At 39.2% G+C, this 20,983-nt stretch overlaps 1 protein-coding gene and 1 long non-coding RNA gene across 2 annotated transcripts in view; both read left to right on the plus strand.

Moving 5' to 3' along the window:
• Positions 1-7,320, plus strand: part of LOC122784333 (NACHT, LRR and PYD domains-containing protein 12-like) — a 100,622-nt gene extending 93,302 nt beyond the window's left edge. The window contains exons 10-15 of the mRNA XM_044049567.1: positions 3,018-3,191; positions 3,287-3,460; positions 3,558-3,731; positions 4,093-4,266; positions 6,569-6,615; positions 6,696-7,320. Coding sequence (XP_043905502.1) covers positions 3,018-3,191; positions 3,287-3,460; positions 3,558-3,731; positions 4,093-4,266; positions 6,569-6,615; positions 6,696-7,222 — 1,270 coding nt within the window. The 3' untranslated portion in view covers positions 7,223-7,320. The remainder of the gene's footprint in view (positions 1-3,017; positions 3,192-3,286; positions 3,461-3,557; positions 3,732-4,092; positions 4,267-6,568; positions 6,616-6,695) is intronic.
• Positions 7,321-13,447: 6,127 nt separating this feature from the next.
• Positions 13,448-16,546, plus strand: LOC122784386. Its single transcript, XR_006362172.1, has 3 exons — positions 13,448-13,500; positions 16,164-16,229; positions 16,331-16,546. It is a non-coding gene; the product is annotated as an uncharacterized LOC122784386 (long non-coding RNA).
• The last annotated feature ends 4,437 nt before the right edge of the window (positions 16,547-20,983 follow it).

The following is a 20,983-nucleotide window of genomic DNA, read 5'->3' on the forward strand; positions in this document are numbered from 1 at the left end:
TTTTATAATTTATTTTTTATTGACATTCAGAAACAGACATTCAAATCCGGCAAAACATACATGCATACATCTCACATCTGTTGTCTGCTCTAAATGCCTAGACAAAAAAAACAAACAATGGAAAAAGGAAAAACACACATTAGCAACTATGTACAAGTTAGATTTCCACAGTTCCTCCAGCAGACAGGGGAATTATCATCATAGTGAGACTTCTGAGAAGGTGTAATAAAGTACCTAATCAAACTTTTCCATCCAAATTCCCTCCACTTCTGTGAGCTGGTACATCTCCATTGATACCTCCAAATTGTTGTCCATTGTTCCTCAGATATATTTATCCCTCCTTCCTTCTCCCATTTTATTTGAATATATGAAGTAGAGTGAGATTTCAAATTAGACAGACCCTTATATAAGCATGACACAGTTTTATTAATAGCTTTTGTAAATAATTGAATTAGACATGTGTTTATCTTTGTTAGATTTTTCATCTTTGTATTGACGTAATGCCGTAACTGCAGGTATCTATAAAAGTCTTGTTTTTCTAAAACATGTGTCCTTTTAAGCGTTTCAAAACTGAGTAACTTTCCATCTTTCATTACTCTACATAAGGCTGTTATACCGTTAGCTATCCAGTCCTTAAATCTAGAATCCAATTAATTGGGTCTAAAATCCGAATCATTGCACACCATTCAAGAGCCAAAATATCATTTTCAAGTTTATGGTCTTTTATAATAATTTTCCATACTTTAAGCATCTACGCTCATCACAATTGCTTCAGTTTGATTTCTTTGTATATGATCCATAATATGTAGTGTCTTTGGTATACTGTCTTGTGTTTGGCGTTGGTGTATGAAACCTGTCTGATCATTATGTATCAGTGTCGGCAGGAATTCTTCTAATCGTTTGGCCATAACAGAAGTAAATAATTTATAGTCCACATTAAGAACAGAGATTGGCCTAAAAGAGCCACTTTCCACTTTATCCTTGCCTTCTTTTGGTATGGCTGAAATGATTGCCTCCTTCCAGCTGGGTGGCGTTTGCACATTTTTTAAAGCCCAATTCAGAGTAGGAAGTAAAACAGGTTCTTTTTAAAATTCCTTGTACCACTCTGCCGTGTAGCCATCAGATCCTGGTGATTTGCTTAATTTAAGTCTACCAATTGCAACTTTTAATTCTTCTTCAGTTATATCCGCAGTCATCATTTTATTTAGATTTTCATCGAGAGTGGGTAAATCTAGGGAATTCAGGAAGCTGTCAATTTGGGCCACACTCCCACCTGGAACTTCAGAATATAAGGTTTTGTAAAACACTTCCAAAGCTTCCTGAATTTCATTTAGTTTATTTGTTTTCGCTTTTGTCCTTGGATCCCTAATTTTATGAATTGTATTTTCGGCTATCCTTTTTTTCAATTTCCATGCCAATACTTTCATAGATTTGGAGCCACTTTCGTAGTGTTTCTGTTTCAGAAACATTAAATCTTTCTCGATTTCTTGTGTGGCCAAATTATTAATTTCATTCCTGGTGTGTCTAATTTCTCTCAATGTATTCTGTGCCAAATCTAATTTCTGTTTTCCTTCTAGTACCTTTAGCTTGTTTTTGAAATCCTCTAACTTTTTATACCTATTTTTTTTCTTAAATGACGATATTGCTATAATTTTCCCTCTCAGAACAGCCTTCAGAGTATCCCATAACATGGGAGGTGAAACCTCTCCAGTATCATTGAATTCTAAGAAGAGACACATTTCTGATTTAATTTGTGCCTTAAAAGACAGATCATTCAACAGACTGGAATTCAATTTCCATGTATTATTTTTTGATCGCAGGCCAAAATCAGCGGATAAGTATACTGGTGCATGGTCACTTAGATCTATTGTCCCGATTCCACAAGTATGTATTTTATCTTTATCCTTCCCAAATGTTATGAAATAATCTATTCTTGAATAGAGAGAGTGAGGAGCAGAGTAGTAAGTGTAATCCCTTCTGTTAGGGAAAAAAATCTCGCCATATATCAATCAAGCCCACCTCCTCAAATAGTGTGTTTACTTTCTTATAGAAGGACTTCCTATCCTGGGTTTTTCCACAAGATGAGTCCAACTTTGGCTGCAGATGTATATTTAGATCCCCTCCACAGATCAAGAGGCCTTCTGTTTCAGTTACCATGATATTGGTTATTTTTTGGAAGAAACTAATGTCACTCCCTGGGGGTGCATAGACATTCACTAAGGTAATTGGATTCCCATCTATCTTACCCCTTACTTAAAATAAACGTGCCCTCTTTATCACCCATTTCGAATACATTTTCAAAATGTAGCTTATTTGAAATGAGAATAGCAACTCCTCTTCTATGCCCTGATTTGTATGAAGAAAAAAACAGATTTGTAAAGCCCCTTTTCTTTAGCTTTACATGCTCCTTGTCTGTCAAATGGGTCTCTTGTAAATAAACCACATGGGCGTGTTCTGTTCTCACTTTAGATAGGATTTTACTACGTTTAACTGGATTCAACAGCCCATTGACATTAAACGAAATGAATTTTAATTTGTTTTTTTTGAAAGATCTGCTCCCAGAACAAATAACAACACCAAACATAAGCAAGAAATAGAAAAAAGGATAAACAAAAAGAGTGATCCCAAGGCTGGGGTCTCTAAGAAAAGACCCTGGCCTGAGCTAGATAAAATATCTAGCTGTGAGGGAAAGCCTCTCCCACATGTGGGCTGAGGGCCCCCACCATGGCGCTCTAAAAAAGAAAAGAAAAGGTCTCTGTTCATTCCACAGAAAATGTGTCCTTATACAGCAACCCTCGCCTGTATATAGTCTCATCATGTGGTGAATATAGCACGTTCTGTTTAGCTTTCCAACTCTTCAAGAATCAGTCAAAGCTTATACTTCTTCTGGAGAGGATGGGGACTGCCTTCTGAAAGCTCGCAGTTTCTCCTTGATACCCTTCTCTCGCTCCTCACCTGTCCCTGATTATTTTTTTATAATTACATATGTGAATAGATTTTCTTGAACTCCTCCTCAGAATGAGTGGCTGTAACCTCTCAGAGAGAAGCTGTGAAGCTCTGTCCTCAGTCCTCAGCTCTGTGTCCTCTCGTCTGAGACACGTGGACCTGAGTAACAACGACCTGCAGGATCCAGGAGTGAAGCTGCTGTGTGATGGACTGAAGAGTCCTCACTGTTCTCTGGAGACTCTCAGGTCAGAACTCTGACTCAGACTCTGCTTCTTTAGGTTCTTGTTGATGAAGATGTTTTTTCTGAATCACTGAGTTCATCATATCTTCTTAACTCCAGTCTGTCAGGTTGTCTGGTCTCAGATGAAGGATGTTCTTCTCTGACCTCAGCTCTGAACTCCAACCCCTCCCATCTGAGAGAACTGGACCTGAGTAACAACGACCTGCAGGATCCAGGAGTGAAGCTGCTGTGTGATGGACTGAAGAGTCCTCACTGTTCTCTGGAGACTCTCAGGTCAGAACTCTGACTCAGACTCTTTGCTTCTTTAGGTTCTTGTTGATGAAGATGTTTTTTCTGAATCACTGAGTTCATCATATCTTCTTAACTCCAGTCTGTCAGGTTGTCTGGTCTCAGATGAAGGATGTTCTTCTCTGACCTCAGCTCTGAACTCCAACCCCTCCCATCTCAGAGAACTGGACCTGAGTAACAATGACCTGCAGGATCCAGGAGTGAAGCTGCTGTGTGATGGACTGAAGAGTCCTCACTGTTCTCTGGAGACTCTCAGGTTGGTGCTCAGCTGATTTATATGGACAATTCTACTCTGATTATTTTTTTAATTACATATGTGAATAGATTTTCTTTAACTCCGCCTCAGAATGAGTGGCTGTAAACTCTCAGAGAGAAGCTGTGAAGCTCTGTCCTCAGTCCTCAGCTCTGTGTCCTCTCGTCTGAGACACGTGGACTTGAGTAACAACGACTTGCAGGATCAAGGAGTGAAGCTGCTGTGTGATGGACTGAAGAGTCCTCACTGTTCTCTGGAGACTCTCAGGTCAGAACTCTGACTCAGACTCTTTGCTTCTTTAGGTTCTTGTTGATGAAGATGTTTTTTCTGAATCACTGAGTTCATCATATCTTCTTAACTCCAGTCTGTCAGGTTGTCTGGTCTCAGAGGAAGGATGTTCTTCTCTGACCTCAGCTCTGAACTCCAACCCCTCCCATCTGAGAGAACTGGACCTGAGCTACAATCATCCAGGAGACTCAGGAGAGAAGCTGCTGTCTGCTGGACTGAAGAGTCCTCACTGGAGACTGGACACTCTCAGGTATTCTCCTCTTCCTCCTCCTCCTTCCTCTTCATGTTCATCAGCAGTATTCAAACTTGTCAGCAGGTTCAGGTTGAAGATGTCCTGTTATTATGTTTTCCTCTGTCAGTGAGTATAACCAAACATTAGTGACACTTTTTAAACACCTCGTGAGAACGAGTGAATGTCACGTAGTTCAGCCTGAGAAACGACCAGAACCATGAACTGGACAGATCATCTGCACAGAGTAGAACAGTCCTGGTCCACTTCAAACAGTCTACGGTCAAACTAAAGTAAAGATGTCTTTATTCTGTGGTGTTTGTAGTGAGTTGTGTACGAGATGTTCGTCATCTAACAGCTACAATCAAGTTGTTCTTCATTCTTCATTCAACGGTGAAAACACACAAGTTTTGGAAGCAGCAGTAACAGCGACGAGCTTCCGCAGCAGCAGCTGCAAAAGTAGCCATGTGTTTCCTCTGTGACGCGCAGCTGAAAAAAACACAAAAGCACTGGAAACTAGGTATCGATTCAAGCAAGCGATCAAACAACCGTAATTCAAATACAAAGTTTATGCTTTTTATACCCACAATACTGCGATTTGATACACTGTAAAAAATACAAATGAAATCCCTCTATTTTATCTATTTTCTTTGTTTACTTGGTTTGTGCTGGGCCAACTTGTTGCTGGTTTACTCGTGGTGGGTTTCAAATGTATAAACAGAAGTTGTCTTCTGTGTTGTCCACGTGGTGGCGCTGTTGAGTAAATGCGTAGCCTCCTGAAACTGTGGTCTCTGGTTCTGCAGACACCGGCCGTTTCTCAATATCCATACTTGTGCGTACTTGTGCGTACTTGTGCGTACTCCGGTACTGTTCAAGTGCTGTTCCAATTCTCAAGTAAGCGAACAGCGAGGACCCGGAAGTATTCTCGCTCCGCCCATTTTTACCAGGTATGCATCGGAGGTGACTTGAGCGTACTTGGGATGGCCATGTATCCCAGAATACTGAAGTATATGAACTAAGAAGAACACATTAACACAGCTAAAGTTTAATACTTCAATGTATTGATGATTGACATTAATAAGTAAACATGAGACAAGAGGGTCTCTGGGACACATGACAAGTCAGACCATACGTTTTACAATAGGCATCCTGTATAGGACCGGAAACTTGAGGGTCTGTTTTGAATATGGTTAGTTAGGAAATATAGATGTCTCTTGTTTGACTAAATGGTGATATTGTCCAATTTAAAGATCATGGGACAGTATGGTATATCAGGACCCAACTTGTTTTTCAAGTTGTTGCATTATGGAAACAGGAGAAAGGCGGGGGTCCAAACATGTGATGCCTGCAAATAAGAATGCTAGAAAATCTATATAAGGTTAGTTTTGCTTTTCTGAGGCAGAATTGTTCGGAGATTCGGCAAGAACACATTCTCCCGAGCTGCTGCAGAGCTTGGTTCTGATGCCTGACTTGTGACTAAATAAAATCCCTTTGTTCGGTACAAGTCCTGTATCAGTGGGGTCTTCTCCTGCATCATCAACTCATCACCTATCGTTCATAAGAAGAAGGAAGGAACTACAAAAACAATAAGCTCCGCCTTTGCGGACGCTCGGCGCTCACTGTGCCCGGCACAGAGCAGCGTGACCTCGGCCTGTCCTGATGAAATGATCCGCTGGCTCAGACGTCGCTGTCATTAGATGCTCGGTGTGATCCATAGATTTGTTGTTGACGTGTTATTTTGTTTTTAATGGAAACGTTTTGACCTGACAGTTTAATAGTTTGTATATTGTTAATGTTTTATTTATTTTAACTTTGAATGTGAGATTTATATTAAAGTCGCACGGTCATTGTAGCTGTATTTAAATATAATATGTAAATATTAGATATGTAGAGTAGTATATATTTGTACAAGTCATATATATATACATATATACTACTCTACAATGCTGTAATATATCTATTTTCCACATTGTATTATTCATGTTGTATATTTTAATAGAAATAAATTAATAAATGAAGTTAAATATTTAAAATGTAAAATAATAACAACATATATATGCATTTATTAAAAGTATTTCATATGTTCATTTATCAACACTGTAGGTGGCGCTAATGAGGCTGCAGCACTGCAGCACTACAGCAGAACTACAGCAGAACAATACATACATACTTGCTTACTTGAGTATTGAGAAACAGCCACCGTCTTCTCTTTGAAACACACCTGTCCTTGTAGTTCATCATTGTGTCCACCAGAGTGCGTTATTAAGACAAAAGTTTGGACTCATGTTGGACACAAACTCATTCAGACTGTTTCTTCCTCCAGGATGGACCATGCTGGTGAGCAGTGGTTAAAACCTGGTCTCAGGAAGTGTAAGTATGGATTTACAGTAAATAACAACATATCAGCTGATCATCAATAAACTGCAGCTGTGTCTCGTTGTCTTCATCAGATTCATGTGAACTGGAACTGGACACAAACACAATGAACAGAAAACTCAAACTGTCTGACGACAACAGGAAAGTGACCCGTGTGACAGAAGATCAGTGGTATCCTGATCATCCAGACAGATTTGAGTTCTGGTCTCAGCTGCTGTGTAGACCTGGTCTGACTGGTCGCTGTTACTGGGAGGTCGAGTGGAAAGGAACTGTTGATATATCACTGAGTTACAGAGGAATCAAGAGGAAAGGCATCGGTTTTGACTGTTTGTTTGGAGATAATGATCAGTCCTGGAGTCTGATCTGCTCTGATGTTCATGGTAACTTTGTCCATCACTGTGGGATACGAACACCCATCATGTCCTCTGTCTCTCACAGAGTATCAGTGTATGTGGACTGTCCTGCTGGGACTCTGTCCTTCTACAGCGTCTCCTCTGACTCACTGATCCACCTCCACACCTTCAGGACCACATTCACTGAACCGGTTTATCCTGGGTACCTTGTCTGTCCTGGTTCCTCAGTGTCTCTGTGTCCCCTGTAGGACATGAAGAGACAGCAGCTTCAGTGGTGGACGAGGTCAAAGCTCGTCTCAGTCATTCTTTGTTGAAACCATCAATAAATAAAGACTTAAAAAATCAACATGTCTGTCATTAACTGAGCCGCCGTCCTGCGCTGTGAGCGCCCCCTGCTGCTGAGAACCAGCCTGAAACACACAGGTTCACACACACTGAGATCAAAATAACAAAAAGTGAATGTTTGAAAGTGAAATTAAAAGATACAGAAAGTAAAATCAATTAAAAATGAATAAATGCTTTATATAAAATAAAAAGAAAGAAGTCAAAATAATATAAAATAAAATTCAAGGTTTTCAATCCAATAGAAAACAAAGTAAATAAAGATGTTAAGAGTTTGACTCTTTGTCTGAAGAACATCATCTTCTCACTGACGAGCCTTTCTGCCCCAGCATGCACTGCTTCTCCTCCTCCTCTTCATGCTGCCTGACAACAGCGCCCCCTGCTGCGTGTGAGCAGAACAACACTCAGAGTTACGCACACACACACACACACCCACACACAGATGCAAAATGAAACACACATGAGCAGATTATGCCATGAATGAGGAAGTGTGGTTTCTGCTGTGATGCAGATGAAACTGAGTGTGCGTGACCTCAGGATGACCTCTGTCCTCCTGCTGCTCTGTGAACGACAGCGAAGAACGTGTCCACAGTGACAGGAAACTCATGACACTCAGAGGGTTTTTGCACTTTCCAAACATCATCAGTGTCTGTGGTTTCTGTTTCTGTGGCTTAATGAAGAATGACATTTTCAACATCAATAAAAACCACATCATATCACTTTAATCTACTTTGTTGTGTTGATGACGAGGTACTGACACCTAATACAATCTATGTCAGATTAAGTCTACGCTCTTTTAGGTCATAGATTAACAGCTCCATCCACTCACTCTCCCACACCAAAGCCCATAGAGAAAACCACTGATTTTAGCTGCGAGGACACAGGAGCTGCTGGTCCTCTGCTGCCTCGTGTGGTCACTTTGTGTCACTGACGTCAATCTGAACAAAGGATTTCAAACACTGAAGTGACAAAATAAGACATTTATTAATAAGACAACTTAGTGATGGAGGCAGCAGTGTGTGTGTGTGTGCGTGTGCGTGTGTGTGTGTGTGTGTGTGTGTGTGTGCGTGTGTGGATGGTGTGTGTGTGTGTGTGTGTGGGAGAGTGAGTGTGTGTGAGTGTGTGTGTGTGTGTGTGTGTGTGAGTGTGAGTGTGTGTGTGTGTGTGTGGGAGAGTGTGTGTGTGTGTGCACTTGTATTTGTGACAAATCAGGACATTTTAATGATAACACACCAACAATATCAGTACGTTGAGAAATATGAGGACATTTTAGAGGTCCTCATTTCTCTGACCATTATATGATGTTCTGGACCCTCCAAACATGCTCCCAGACTAAAAATCTCCAAAGTCCTAAAATGTCACAATATTCAAGAATCGTGTGAGTGTGTTAAAAATTTTGATTACGCCAACTAGTGGCCAGTGTTGATACTTGAACACACTTTTAACACACTTGTCCTCATATGTCACTTGTAGACACACTCACACACTCTCCAACATTTGAACAAGCTTTATACATTCATTCATCCTCTACCACTTAAAATTGCACATTTTCTATAAAATCAGAGTCAAATAAATATATTCTCAATTGTTATAGTTGATCTAATTGTCTTATGTTTTATAAGAATGCAATATTTATTTCCTTTTCTTTGTGGCACAAAATCAAGATATGTGCATCTTTTTTCCAGGCCACCTGAGGTATCAGAACATGTATGCTACAGTAATTATTACATGAATGTATTTTTATCTGACCATAAAAACAAAAAAGAAATTGGAATATATACATGTTTGTGTGTGTATATGTATATATATATATATACATACATATATTTATATGTATATACACAATGTTCATATATATACATATATATTTAATCCACTTAATTCACTCATGTATTAAAGACATTTTAGATGAATGCTGCCACACACTGCATGTTTGGTTACTCAGCAGTCAATAACACAGCCACTGATTGGTTAGCAAATCAGCAAGGCAGCCTGTGATTGGCCAATAGACTGAGCGGAGGCTCACAAAGACGGCTGAGTTGCTAAAGTTGCTAAATAATCCACAGTGTAGGATCTATCATTATGAATGTATTTTATAAAGTCTGCCATGGTACAGAACGGTTCATGGCTTGATTTTAAAGCTTCTGAAACGTAGACCGCACTGGCACTCTTGACGATCGTCCCATCCAGGAACTTCAGTACTGTGGAGATATCCATCTTGGCATATACAAGATTTAAGTTTTAACAATCCCCATGTGAGCTTAACTTAGCTAATTGGCTAACTATTAAGGTGATGGACACACTGTAAAACTAACCAAACAAACGTTTTTCTTCATTTTAATCTACAGAGACAGTTGTCTAAAATGTTGTCAACAGTTTGTTGTTACCCTACAATAGAAGATGCTGGAAGTTATTGACATGAGTCATACATGTGTTCAGTCGTCAGGTCCTCATATTGTTTAGCTGTGAAAGACTTGAGTGTGTGTTTGGTTTGACGTCCTCATATTGTTTAGCTGTGAGAGACTTGAGTGTGTGTTTGGGTTGATGTCCTCATATTGTTTAACTGTGAGACTTGAGTGTGTTTGGTTTGGCGTCCTCATATTGTTTAGCTGTGAGAGACTTGAGTGTGTGTTTGGTTTCACGTCCTCATATTGTTTAGCTGTGAAAGACTTGAGTGTGTGTTTGGTTTGACCTCCTCATATTGTTTAGCTGTGAAAGACTTGGTGTGCGTTTGGTTTGACATCCTCACATTGTTTAGCTGTGAAAGACTTGAGTGTGTCTTTGGTTTGACGTCCTCACATTGTTTAGATGTGAAAGACTTGAGTGTGCGTTTGGTTTGACGTCCTCATATTGTTTAGCTGTGAAAGACTTGAGTGTGTTTGGTTTGGCGTCCTCATATTGGTGAAAGACTTGAGTGTGTGTTTGGTTTGCGTCCTCATATTGTTTAGCTGTGAAAGACTTGAGTGTGTGTTTGGTTTGACGTCAATATTGTTTAGCTGTGAAAGACTTGAGTGTGTGTTTGGTTTGACGTCCTCATATTGTTTAACTGTGAAAGACTTGAGTGTGTGTTTGGTTTGTTTATTGTTTAGCTGTGAAAGACTTAAGTGTGTGTTTGGTTTGACGTCCTCATATTGTTTAACTGTGAAAGACTTGAGTGTGTGTTTGGTTTGACGTCCTCATATGGTCTGACCCACTGACTGTAGAGTGTGTGTGTGTTACAGTGTCCCCATATTGTTGGGAAGTATATCATTTACAATGATAACAGTTTCCATAGAGTCTGGAAGAATACGTCTAGATCCTCATGAAACAAGTGTGCTTATGTTTTATAATAAGTTCTGCTCTACTGTATGTTATAGTACACAATATATCTGACTGTGTACTGTTGTGTTTTGTTGCAGACATCAAGTGTTGAGATTGTGACTAATTCAGCAGACCCTGAAGTCAGTGAGAGATCCACTGCATCCTATGAACAGGTGATTACACATGTATTTTTTTCTATTTGGAAGATAATAGATATCTCAGTTTGGTCCATTGCACCATTAAGTACTGTATTAAAACGATAATTACTGTATCAGTTGATGAAAAATGTCCACAGCATTAATAATCTCATTACTTTACATCTGATTCTTAATTGGGACAGCTGAGAGGAAGCCTCTGTCTGCAAAATCTGAAGCGACACCATTCTTATTGTGAGAAACGTTATGATGAAGCCAAAATAAAGATCTTTGCGAGAGAGAGGCTTAGAACTTTGTGTCTGGCAAGCAGAATGAATTATTCTGTGAGTAAATAATATAGCTGAAAATATTTTATTTACAAAAGTAGCTCATTCAAAAGTAGTTATTGTGTTACACTATTTCTTGGTCTCTTTCATATCATACATTGCAAACTGAAAACTGTTGTACAAGTAGGGATTACTGTCCTATTCAATGAATTTTGACAACTGTATATTGTTAATAATGGTTTTCAAGGTTGAACATCCCTCTGTCCATGATGACAGACTTCATGTTGTAGACTCCTCAAGCTGTAGGTGACCAGGTAATCTGACCCATTAGTTACCCATTAAAACAAAATTACATTGAAAATATTTATTGTAAGTGTTTGTTTTTAATGGCTCATCAAAAGCCATGTTATGCACACTGTAATGGTTTCAGAATGATACCCTTGCTATTAATACACACACAGTGGAGAGATTACAGGTTCAGAAAAGCCTAGAAGTTTTAGTTCATCACCGATAAGCAACAGTCATAGTTCTTCAGTAAGAAGGTGCAGTGCCGATTCATCGAAGAAGATTCCGAACAATGACAGCGCTATAAAAGTCTCACCATTTCAAAAATCCGGACAAAAAAGCAAGTACAACAAGAAGCAATATTGTTTCTATTGTAAAAAGCCCATTTCTAAATTGGCAAGACACCTTGAATCTTTTCACAGTAATCAGCCTGATGTTGCAAAGGCTCTCAGTTTTGAGAAGAAATCAAGCACAAGAAGAGAGTTGTTTAGGTGTCTTAAGAAGAGAGGAAACTTCACTTGACCATAATGCTACTGTGGTAAGTGATGGTGCTGGAGAATGGGTTCCTTGTCATGCCCAGTAATGTTCGTCATGTGATACAAGCAGTCAGAGCTGTTGCTGGTTATGAGTTGGATAGCAACTCATACAAAATCCCATCCTTGGCTTTAAAACTGGGGCACAGTTTGGCCAAAGTTGCTGGCATTGTGCAGTGCAATGCAATCATTGAAAATCGCCTTGAAGTTGCAGAGTTGGGTACACTTCAACAAGCCAAATGGAATAAACCACTTGTTTTACCATTTACTCAGGCTGTGATGTTGATGCACAGGTTTCTTGCTACTGAGTGTGCAAAATGCATGAAGGACCTAGAGGAAAAACCTGACAGCACAAGCTTTGGTAATCTTGCTAAAGTGACTTTGACGCAGGTAGTACTTTTTAACAGAATAGGCAGGGGGAAGTTTCAAAAATGGAGCTGCAGACTTTCACATCCCAAAACCCTACACGGCTGAATCCTGACATTATGATGGGCCTTGGAAAAGAATCTTGCAAAGCACTTTGACAGAGTTGAGATTTGTGGTAAAAGGTCAAGAATGGTGCCTGTGCTTCTTACACCTGATATGGTCGCTGCAATGGATCTGCTTATAAAAAACAGAATTGAGTGTCAAGTCCACGCAGAGAATGTGTACTTATTTGCACGCCCAGGTGTTCTTTCCCATTACAGAGGGTCTGATTGCCTTCGCACCTACGCCAACCAATGTGGTGCAAAAAACCCAGAGGCACTCACGTCAACAAGACTGCGGAAACAAGTCGCAACTTTGTCCACAGTGCTCAACCTAAAAGAAAATGAAATGGATCAACTTGCCACCTTTCTTGGCCATGACATCTGTGTGCACCGAGAATTCTACAGAGAGTACACTGCAGCTTGCAAAAATGAGCAAACTATTGATTGCAATGGAAAAAGGAAAACTGTCTGACCTGCATGTTTGATGACATTGAGCTCAATCCTATCAGCTATGGCTGAGCAGAACAAGGGACTCAAATGCAGGACTCAGAACACGAATCAGTCAGTAACAGAGTTTAATTCCAGGCAGAGGTTCGGTACACGGGAAGTCAAAGAGATCAGGCAGAGGTACAAAAACGTCAGGCAAAAAGGCAAGGTCAAAAAGGCAGGCAAGGTTCAAAAACACGAGAAGACAAGACTATGGCTGTGAAAAAGAGTGCTGGGACGTGAGCTATGAACTACAACGAACTGGCGACGAGACAAGACACAGAGGGGAATATAAGCAGTGCTTGATTAGGGAGTGATAGGATGCAGGTGTGGTAGACACAATCAGGGATCAGGTGCACGCCAACAAGGAAGGGGGCGGGGTAGACAGGAACCTGAAAGAGAGACAAGGGTGAGTGATTTCCAAAATAAAACAGGAAGACAAGACAAGGAACATGAAGGGAGAAACAAAACAAGATACTTAACGGAGGTGACAGTTCATGACAAATCCTGAAGGTTAATTTATGTTCATACATCATTTTTATGGCTTCAAGTGTATCATTTATGTGTGTTTATCCTTTACTTAAAATACTTTTCTTGACTGTGTTTTACTCAATCAGATGAAGAAGCTATGAGTGATGATGATGATGAAGACTCCAGTGAAGAAACCATCAGTCACCTCGATCAGCACATAGGTATTGTGACATGAATATTTCCTGGTTAGACCATTGTCTCTCTACAGCTGATGCTCACGCTTCTTTGGCACACATGGAAATCTTATACAATGTATCCACCTGTGATCACATTCCTGTAAAGATGGTCATCAGATCTGAGTACATACCTGCAACTGTAAAATGTGCAAATAATTCTAATCTTGGTAAATTGGACTGGTCCTCTCTTTCATGTGAAGACATTGCTTCCTACTGTAAATATACTGATCAGTTATTGAGCAGTATATGTCTCTCTAGAGAGGCACTCGTATGTAAAAACAGTAATTGTACAAATACCAAACATAAGACAGATATTTCTGCAATGTATACTGATATTGTCTCAGCTTTACTTGAAGCTAGTAAGCCTCATCTTAAGCGCATAAAGAGAGGAAAAGTTCGGCCTGGTTGGAATACCTATGTGGCTAAATGTTATGCTGAGGCTCGTGAAGCCACTAAATCCTGGGCAATGGCTGGTAAACCAAGACAGGGGCCCATTTTTGAATATAAAAAACAGTACAAACACAAAATATAAATATGCAATACATTTCATGAGTAAAAATGAGCAATCTTACAGGGCTGACTCTTGGCCAAGAAACTTTTAGATAATACTGATAAAGATTTCTGGAAGGAGGTGAAATGCATTAATAACTGCCATATGTATGTTAATAACTGCCATATATATGGTAATAACTTACCATATACAGTAGATGGAGTCTCTGGTGCTAGTGCTATTGCTGAGCTCTGGCGAAGGCATTATAGTAAATTTAACTGTGTTCAGACTAATGGCCATCAAGTAGCAAATGTTGAAAATATAGATATGATCACAACTCGTGAGGTTTCTCAAGTGATTAAAAACTTATCAGTTAACAAAACGACAGGTATGGATTATATCTCCGCTGAACATCTTAAATTTGCTAGCTCAATGTTTTGTACACTTCTTGCCTTATGCTTCAATGCCCTCATAGTCCATGGCTTCCTTCCAGACTCTATGATGACAGTGCAGCTGGTTCCTGTGGTTAAGGATAAAGCAGGAAAAGTGGGTTCCTCAGAAAACTATAGGCCCATTGCTCTAGCTAACATGTTGTCCAAACAAATTCTCCTGGAGAGGATTAAAGAACTAATTATCTCTACAGATAATCAATTTGGGTTTAAACCTAGACATGGTACAGATATGTGTGTATATGTGCTAAAGGAACTGCTGAGCGACTATAAGAGAAAAAACTCATCTGTTTTTATTTGTTTCTTAGACGCCTCAAAGGCATTTGATAGGGTGAATCATGAGAAATTATTTAAAAATTTGCGTGCAGTAGGTGTCCCTAAGTATATAGACAGAATCCTGTCCTATTGGTAGGCCCAACAGACCATGCAAGTTAAATGGGACAACTGCTTATCTGCTCCCTTTCATGTCAGTAACGGAGTAAGACAAGGGAGCATCTTATCTCCTATTTTGTTTAATTTCTACATGAATGATTTATCAAATCATCTAAGCTCATGTAAAACAGGCTGTATGGTCAGCAGTACAGTGATGAACCATCTTATGTATGCTGATGATTGTGTGATCTTTAGTCCTAGCTCAGCTGGTATACAGCAGCTCCTTAATGTGTGTTCTGTGTATGGGGTCAAAAAGTGTGACAATGATTTGCAGAACCGTGGAAATATGACTTTTCCTGACTTTAAACTCTCAGGCAAGGTTCTAAATATCTGCAGTGAAGTGAAATATCTTGGTCATGTGATCACAGACCAACTGACAGATGATGAGGACATTTTTCGTCAGTGTCGTATGTTGTATGTGCGAGCAAATGTAATGGTACGTAAATTGGGTTGGTGCACTGTTGGTGTGAAGCTGACTCTGTTCACCTATGTACACTGCACATCTGTGGTTGAAATATAAAAAAGCCAGCCTTCAGAAACTGCAAGTGGCATACAATGACACTTTGAGGATACTTTTAAAAAGGCCCAGATGGACCAGTGCGAGTGAGCTGTTTGTGAGCACTGGAGTGAACACACTGCAAGCGGTTCTGAGAAATGGAATGCACAGGTTCATCTGCCGGTTAAATGATTCTGAGAATCTAAATGTTGTGGCAATGGTGAACATTATGTATAGTGACACGCGCTGCACGTCTCAGTTTTGTGGGCATTGGTATAAGTGGATTTTAAAAATGAATCATTAGATTATTATGTTTTTTTTTTTATTCCTTTTGTACTGTGTGTCTTGTTTTTTTTACTTTTTGTATGGACCTTGAGTCTGAAAATAAAGCTTATCTATCTATCTATTTCATTGTTGTTGTTGACATTTTTCAGTCTTCCAGGTCATGGTAATCTAACTTGACTTGCTTTTAGATGCTGCTACAAAGCACCTAGGAATATTGTACTGTGACTTTTTAAAGGCTCGAGAACTGAGACCGCTAGGGACCCAACGCATGCACCTGACTCAGTGAACCACTTGGGGGACACTTCAGACACAGCCATACTGGACAACATGGAGGACACCTTTGACTCAACTGCACCAGCAGCTCAAAAACATCAGCAATGTTCAACCAATCAATGGTAAAATATAATATACTTGGATTGAAAATTGTATTCTTCTCAGAAGACAGTATATAAATGTGCTTTTTATCATAACAAACATTTTAATTATTTTTTTCCAGATCACCAGCAAGACACAATACTTGGTACAGCCCAAGTTTCCTTAAAGAGCTCCAACAAAAAGCAAGGTAAAAGAGCATTTGCTGGTCACATTGAAAAAACATTCAGGTTAGCAGTGAGCCATTAAACCATTGTTAAGCAATTTCTAATGTGCTTTCATTTTTGACAGCTGAGAAGGTGAGAAGCAAGTGGACAGGTGATGAAGTTAAGGCTGTTGAACGACACATGATTCGTTTCATAACAAGCTGCAAAGTACCAGGTAAAAGGGACTGTGATGCCTGAAAGACAGAGACTGGTCTGCCATCAAATACTACATTCATAACCGAATCACAGCATTAAAAGGAAGATGAATAGATAGAATGCACTGTGATAGATGCAGTTAAACTTATTTCTTTTTATTTTGTACAAGACTGTGTGAAGGTGTTCACTGCAGCCAATGTTCAGATTTATGAGCACCTGTTGTGGGGGTTTTAATTTGTTTGTGTTCCCCACTCTTCTGAGTTTTATTTACAGTCATCTTATTTATTTACTAAACTAAATTATGGCTGGCCATAATATAGTTGGGTGCACAGTGTAATTTGTCATGTAAATGTTGTTTGTTTGTTTGTAACATAACAAACATGTCTTGTGTACTGCATGACCTGCAGCACAGATCTGTGTTGCTCATAGCCCATTCTGGGCCTTGTTTGCCTTTTCATTAAAAGCAAGAAAGGCAGAAAGTGTTCCCATGATTTTTTTTTCACTTGAACATTTACTGCTTCATAAATCCAACACAATGATAAGTAGACTGACCACATTTGCTTACTTTTGTTGTCTGAACATGTGATATTTCTTACCAGGTTACCTGATTAGTGAGCATATACATGTATGATTATTATGTAGATATTTCAGACGTATATAACAGAAGCAAAGTTGCAAATTCTGACTCTATCCCTACTTGGTCTTTATAAGTCACAAAAACCTGAACATTGTGTATATCTAAGGGTTTCACAATTCACTGACATATGTATATATACATATATAATGACACAACATGAAATAACAGTGTTTGATGTCATGGTACTCATTTGTCACATGCCACACTGTTGGAAAACCTGATAAAAAAAACTACGTCAGTTTTAGTCTACGATATCTCCAGAACATTTTCACGTCTTTATCTCACTGTTGGACAAACTTGGGGCTGGTCATTTTGGTACTGTTGCTATGGAAACACAAACAAATACATCATGTATTATACCGACCTAAACGGTTAATAACAACATACAGAAACTTCCTCAAGTAACTTTTTTTGAGTTATTTCATGCAAAAAAAAAAACATTCTTGTCTTGGATGCTGCGTTTTTTGTTTTTTTAAATACTTTCTTCCACCATAAGTGTCTTTCATTTCCTCTGGCGCCCACACGGACGCCATGACTCACGTCTAATCCTCATCCTCATCCTTGGACCAGATTAAAAATGCTTCCGTTAGAACAGGTCACTGCTGCCACTTTTCTTTTCTTCTTCTGTTTTTTAATTCAAGCCGTTTCCTGCAGCACTTCCTGTTCTGTGATTAAAATAACTAGAACTAAACTGGACTAACACTAAATATAACAGCTGTGAAACGAGGCTGACACCTGACATGTCACACATGAGAAGTCATAAGAGCAATGAAATATGAATATTTAAATAGAGGAATATTTCCTTTTTGATAAACCTGGAGCAGCTCTTGGTTATGCTGCTGTAGACCTGGACTGCACTCTCTCACACTCAGGGTGTGAATATGAATATATATGAATATGGTGTGAATAGATCATCAGCATTATTATAATGATGCCATCATTAAAAGTGCTTATCAGTATAACTTGTATCAACAGTCTCTGCTGCTGCTTCTATAAATGACATCATAGTCCTATGAACATGTCATCATCACACATCTCTGACTCTAAGTGTCCTGTATAAACTTAGAACGTGATACAGTTGTTGTGTATCTGCTCCTGGTCTCTACCTCTCCCCCCTTGTCTCTCCCCCTCCTCTCCTCTTTCACCCCAACCGGTCGAGGCAGCTGCTGCACGTCTGTGAGTCTGGTTCTGTCACAGATTTCTCCATGATGTCTTTGTACAGAGCCTTGAGATAATGGATGTTATGATTTGGCGCAGTACAAATAAAACTGAATTGAATTGAACTGGAGTAAAGTAACAAAGTATTTGTACTTTGTTACTTTTTGTACTTGTATTTGTATTTGTACTTTGTTACACACACAGGTCACAGTCATGGATGTATTATAAGAACTGTTCACATAGCTGAAAGGCATCATGGGGGTTAACACTACTGCTCATGCTCATGCTCTACACAACCAGGAAATAAACGCAGAAGTCAGAAACTTTTTTGGCATATGTGCTGAGTGAGCAACTCCATAGGAATGAACACAACCAGAGGGGCGGTGCTCTATCCAGTTCTTATAATACATCCATGATTCCAGTCCATAACTTAAAAGTATTAAAGGTATTTTCAGCTCGATTTAAGTTAGTGTCCACACACACACACACACACACAGATGAACAGTGGGTGTAGTTTCACTCACACTTTGGTTTTAATCTCCTGCAGAACGTTAAAGGTGAGATTTACTGTGACACTGAAGCGCTTTTCTCAAACCAGACGTTTGTCATGTTTTTGTTTTAATGAACCAAAGTATCAAAAACAAAAGGATGGAAGAAGACGTTGCAGTTTATTCACAGACACACGCAGACGCCTGCGTCTCTTTAACCGTGTGAGAGCGGGCGACGGGTAAACGAGCCTCTGTCTGCACTTAAATAAAAACAAACATGTTTCCTCGTCTGCAGGGCGTGACAGATAACACACACACACACACACACCAGTCAGACGAGTTAAAGACGCCTCGCTGCCGACGCCACATTTATCAACTGATTGTTATGCAAATCGATGGGATAGCTTTCATTTATTTCCTGCATGGCCAATTGTATTGAATTGATATCATTTTCATTTAAGCCTGTCATTTTTACATGCTGTATTTGTGCTACTTCTGTATTTTGTCCCAGATGCTATATGTTGAATTGTTGTATTTTCATCTTATTTTATGTAAAGCACTTTGAATCACCTTGTGCTAAAATGTACTATATAAAGTTGCCTTGCCTAACGTATTTTACATGACTCATCACATTTATCATACAATTGATGGTAGATTATTACATGACAAAATGCAATGTTGGTTATCATTCTATAGGAAATAATCATATGACAGATCTATTGATTATTTATCTCGAATCATTTTAGCAAATCAAGCAATTCAATGGAGACGAGGACCCCTATTACAGTAAGTGAATGCAGGTGACAGCAAATCAATCATCTAATTGTGGTTTGGTGTACACATTCCATCTTTTATTTTCAATGCCTCAATTTCCTTTTATTATATTTTTTTGCTATTAGTTTAATTTTGTATTTATTTGTGTCTTATTTTTTTATTATATTTTATTTTGGTGATAGTGTTCTTTAATGTACTTATAGATAATATATAATTATTCGTATAAATAATTTCTTTAATACATTTTATTATATATTTTATGTTTTACATATTATTTTATCATTCCATGACAGTTGTGTGTCTCTGTTTCTGTCTATTGGACATTCTTTGATCATAGATGGTGCTAAGCTTCACTTTTAGCCTGCTACACACCAGGTTTGCCCGGCAGCATAAGTTACCATGGTTACATGGCTGGCATTCACATTAGCCACCTTGGTGGAACAGGGTTGAGGCTCAGATTGATGGAACGGAAACCTGAGCCACAGTTATGGCTTAGCCATGGTTGAGGCTTAGCCAGAGTCATAGTTTCCATGGTTACTGAGTTGGGGCTAATCTCAGCCTCTTTGATGGAACCGAACTCTCACTCATATTAGCCAGACTTGGCCATTTAAGCTTGGCTTTGCCTTTAGCCTGCTTGATGGAATACCCCCCTGAGCATGAACCAACAGGCCATCATATCAGAACAATATCTAATTCCATCAACATAGACTGATGAAGAACTGAAACAATAATGTCTTATGTCTTCAGTTGTCCAATTTTCCCATCCTTCAGCATTTAAGTGTGTGTCAGTGTTGTTTGTGTGTGTTGTACGTGTGTGTCTGCGTTGTACGTGTGTGTCTGTTCATCTGCTTGCTTTACAGAAAATATAAAGGTTTTCCCCACACGTCAGAAATTGTTTTACTGGTGCGGCAAAAAAAATTAGTCAACAGCTTCTTCCAGAAGAATTGACATCTCTTTACATTTCAAGCTGATTTTTCAAACGCTGCAGCTTTGGCTTTAGGTCTAATGAGAGCAATACCTGTTGGAGGAACTGAAATGTGAGCTTCATAGTCTTGGGGTAGTACAAAATGTCTATGGACCTACATTGGTCTGTTGTGAAATCTGTGTCAACTGTCCAACATTCACTCTCTTGGATCCAAATAACTCCAGGAGACGATTCCTGCTTGAGGTTCTTGCCCACGATCCTGCTGAACTCCATGAACACCTGATAAATAAAGAGTTACACACTAAATGAGTTACACTACTAGAGACTATTTCTGGCCAGAACATCTTCCAGTTGTGTGTTCTGTGCTCCTTACTTCTGTGTGCATTAAATGTAGAATACACACGTGTGTGAAAGTTACACTGGACTCTGTGATTTACCTTTAAATGTGTACTGTGCAAGTGAGTGAGAAAGATCACTTCTGTGCAGGGTGCAGAAAAATCACATGACTGACAGTGAAAGGTTACTTGAGCAGTTTGACTTTTATTTGATCGTGTTTGAAACGATAATGTTTTAAAAGGTGACCCCTTTTATCACAGATAA

The sequence above is a fragment of the Solea senegalensis genome, linkage group LG17, assembly GCF_019176455.1.
Source record: "Solea senegalensis isolate Sse05_10M linkage group LG17, IFAPA_SoseM_1, whole genome shotgun sequence".
NCBI lineage: Eukaryota > Metazoa > Chordata > Actinopteri > Pleuronectiformes > Soleidae > Solea > Solea senegalensis.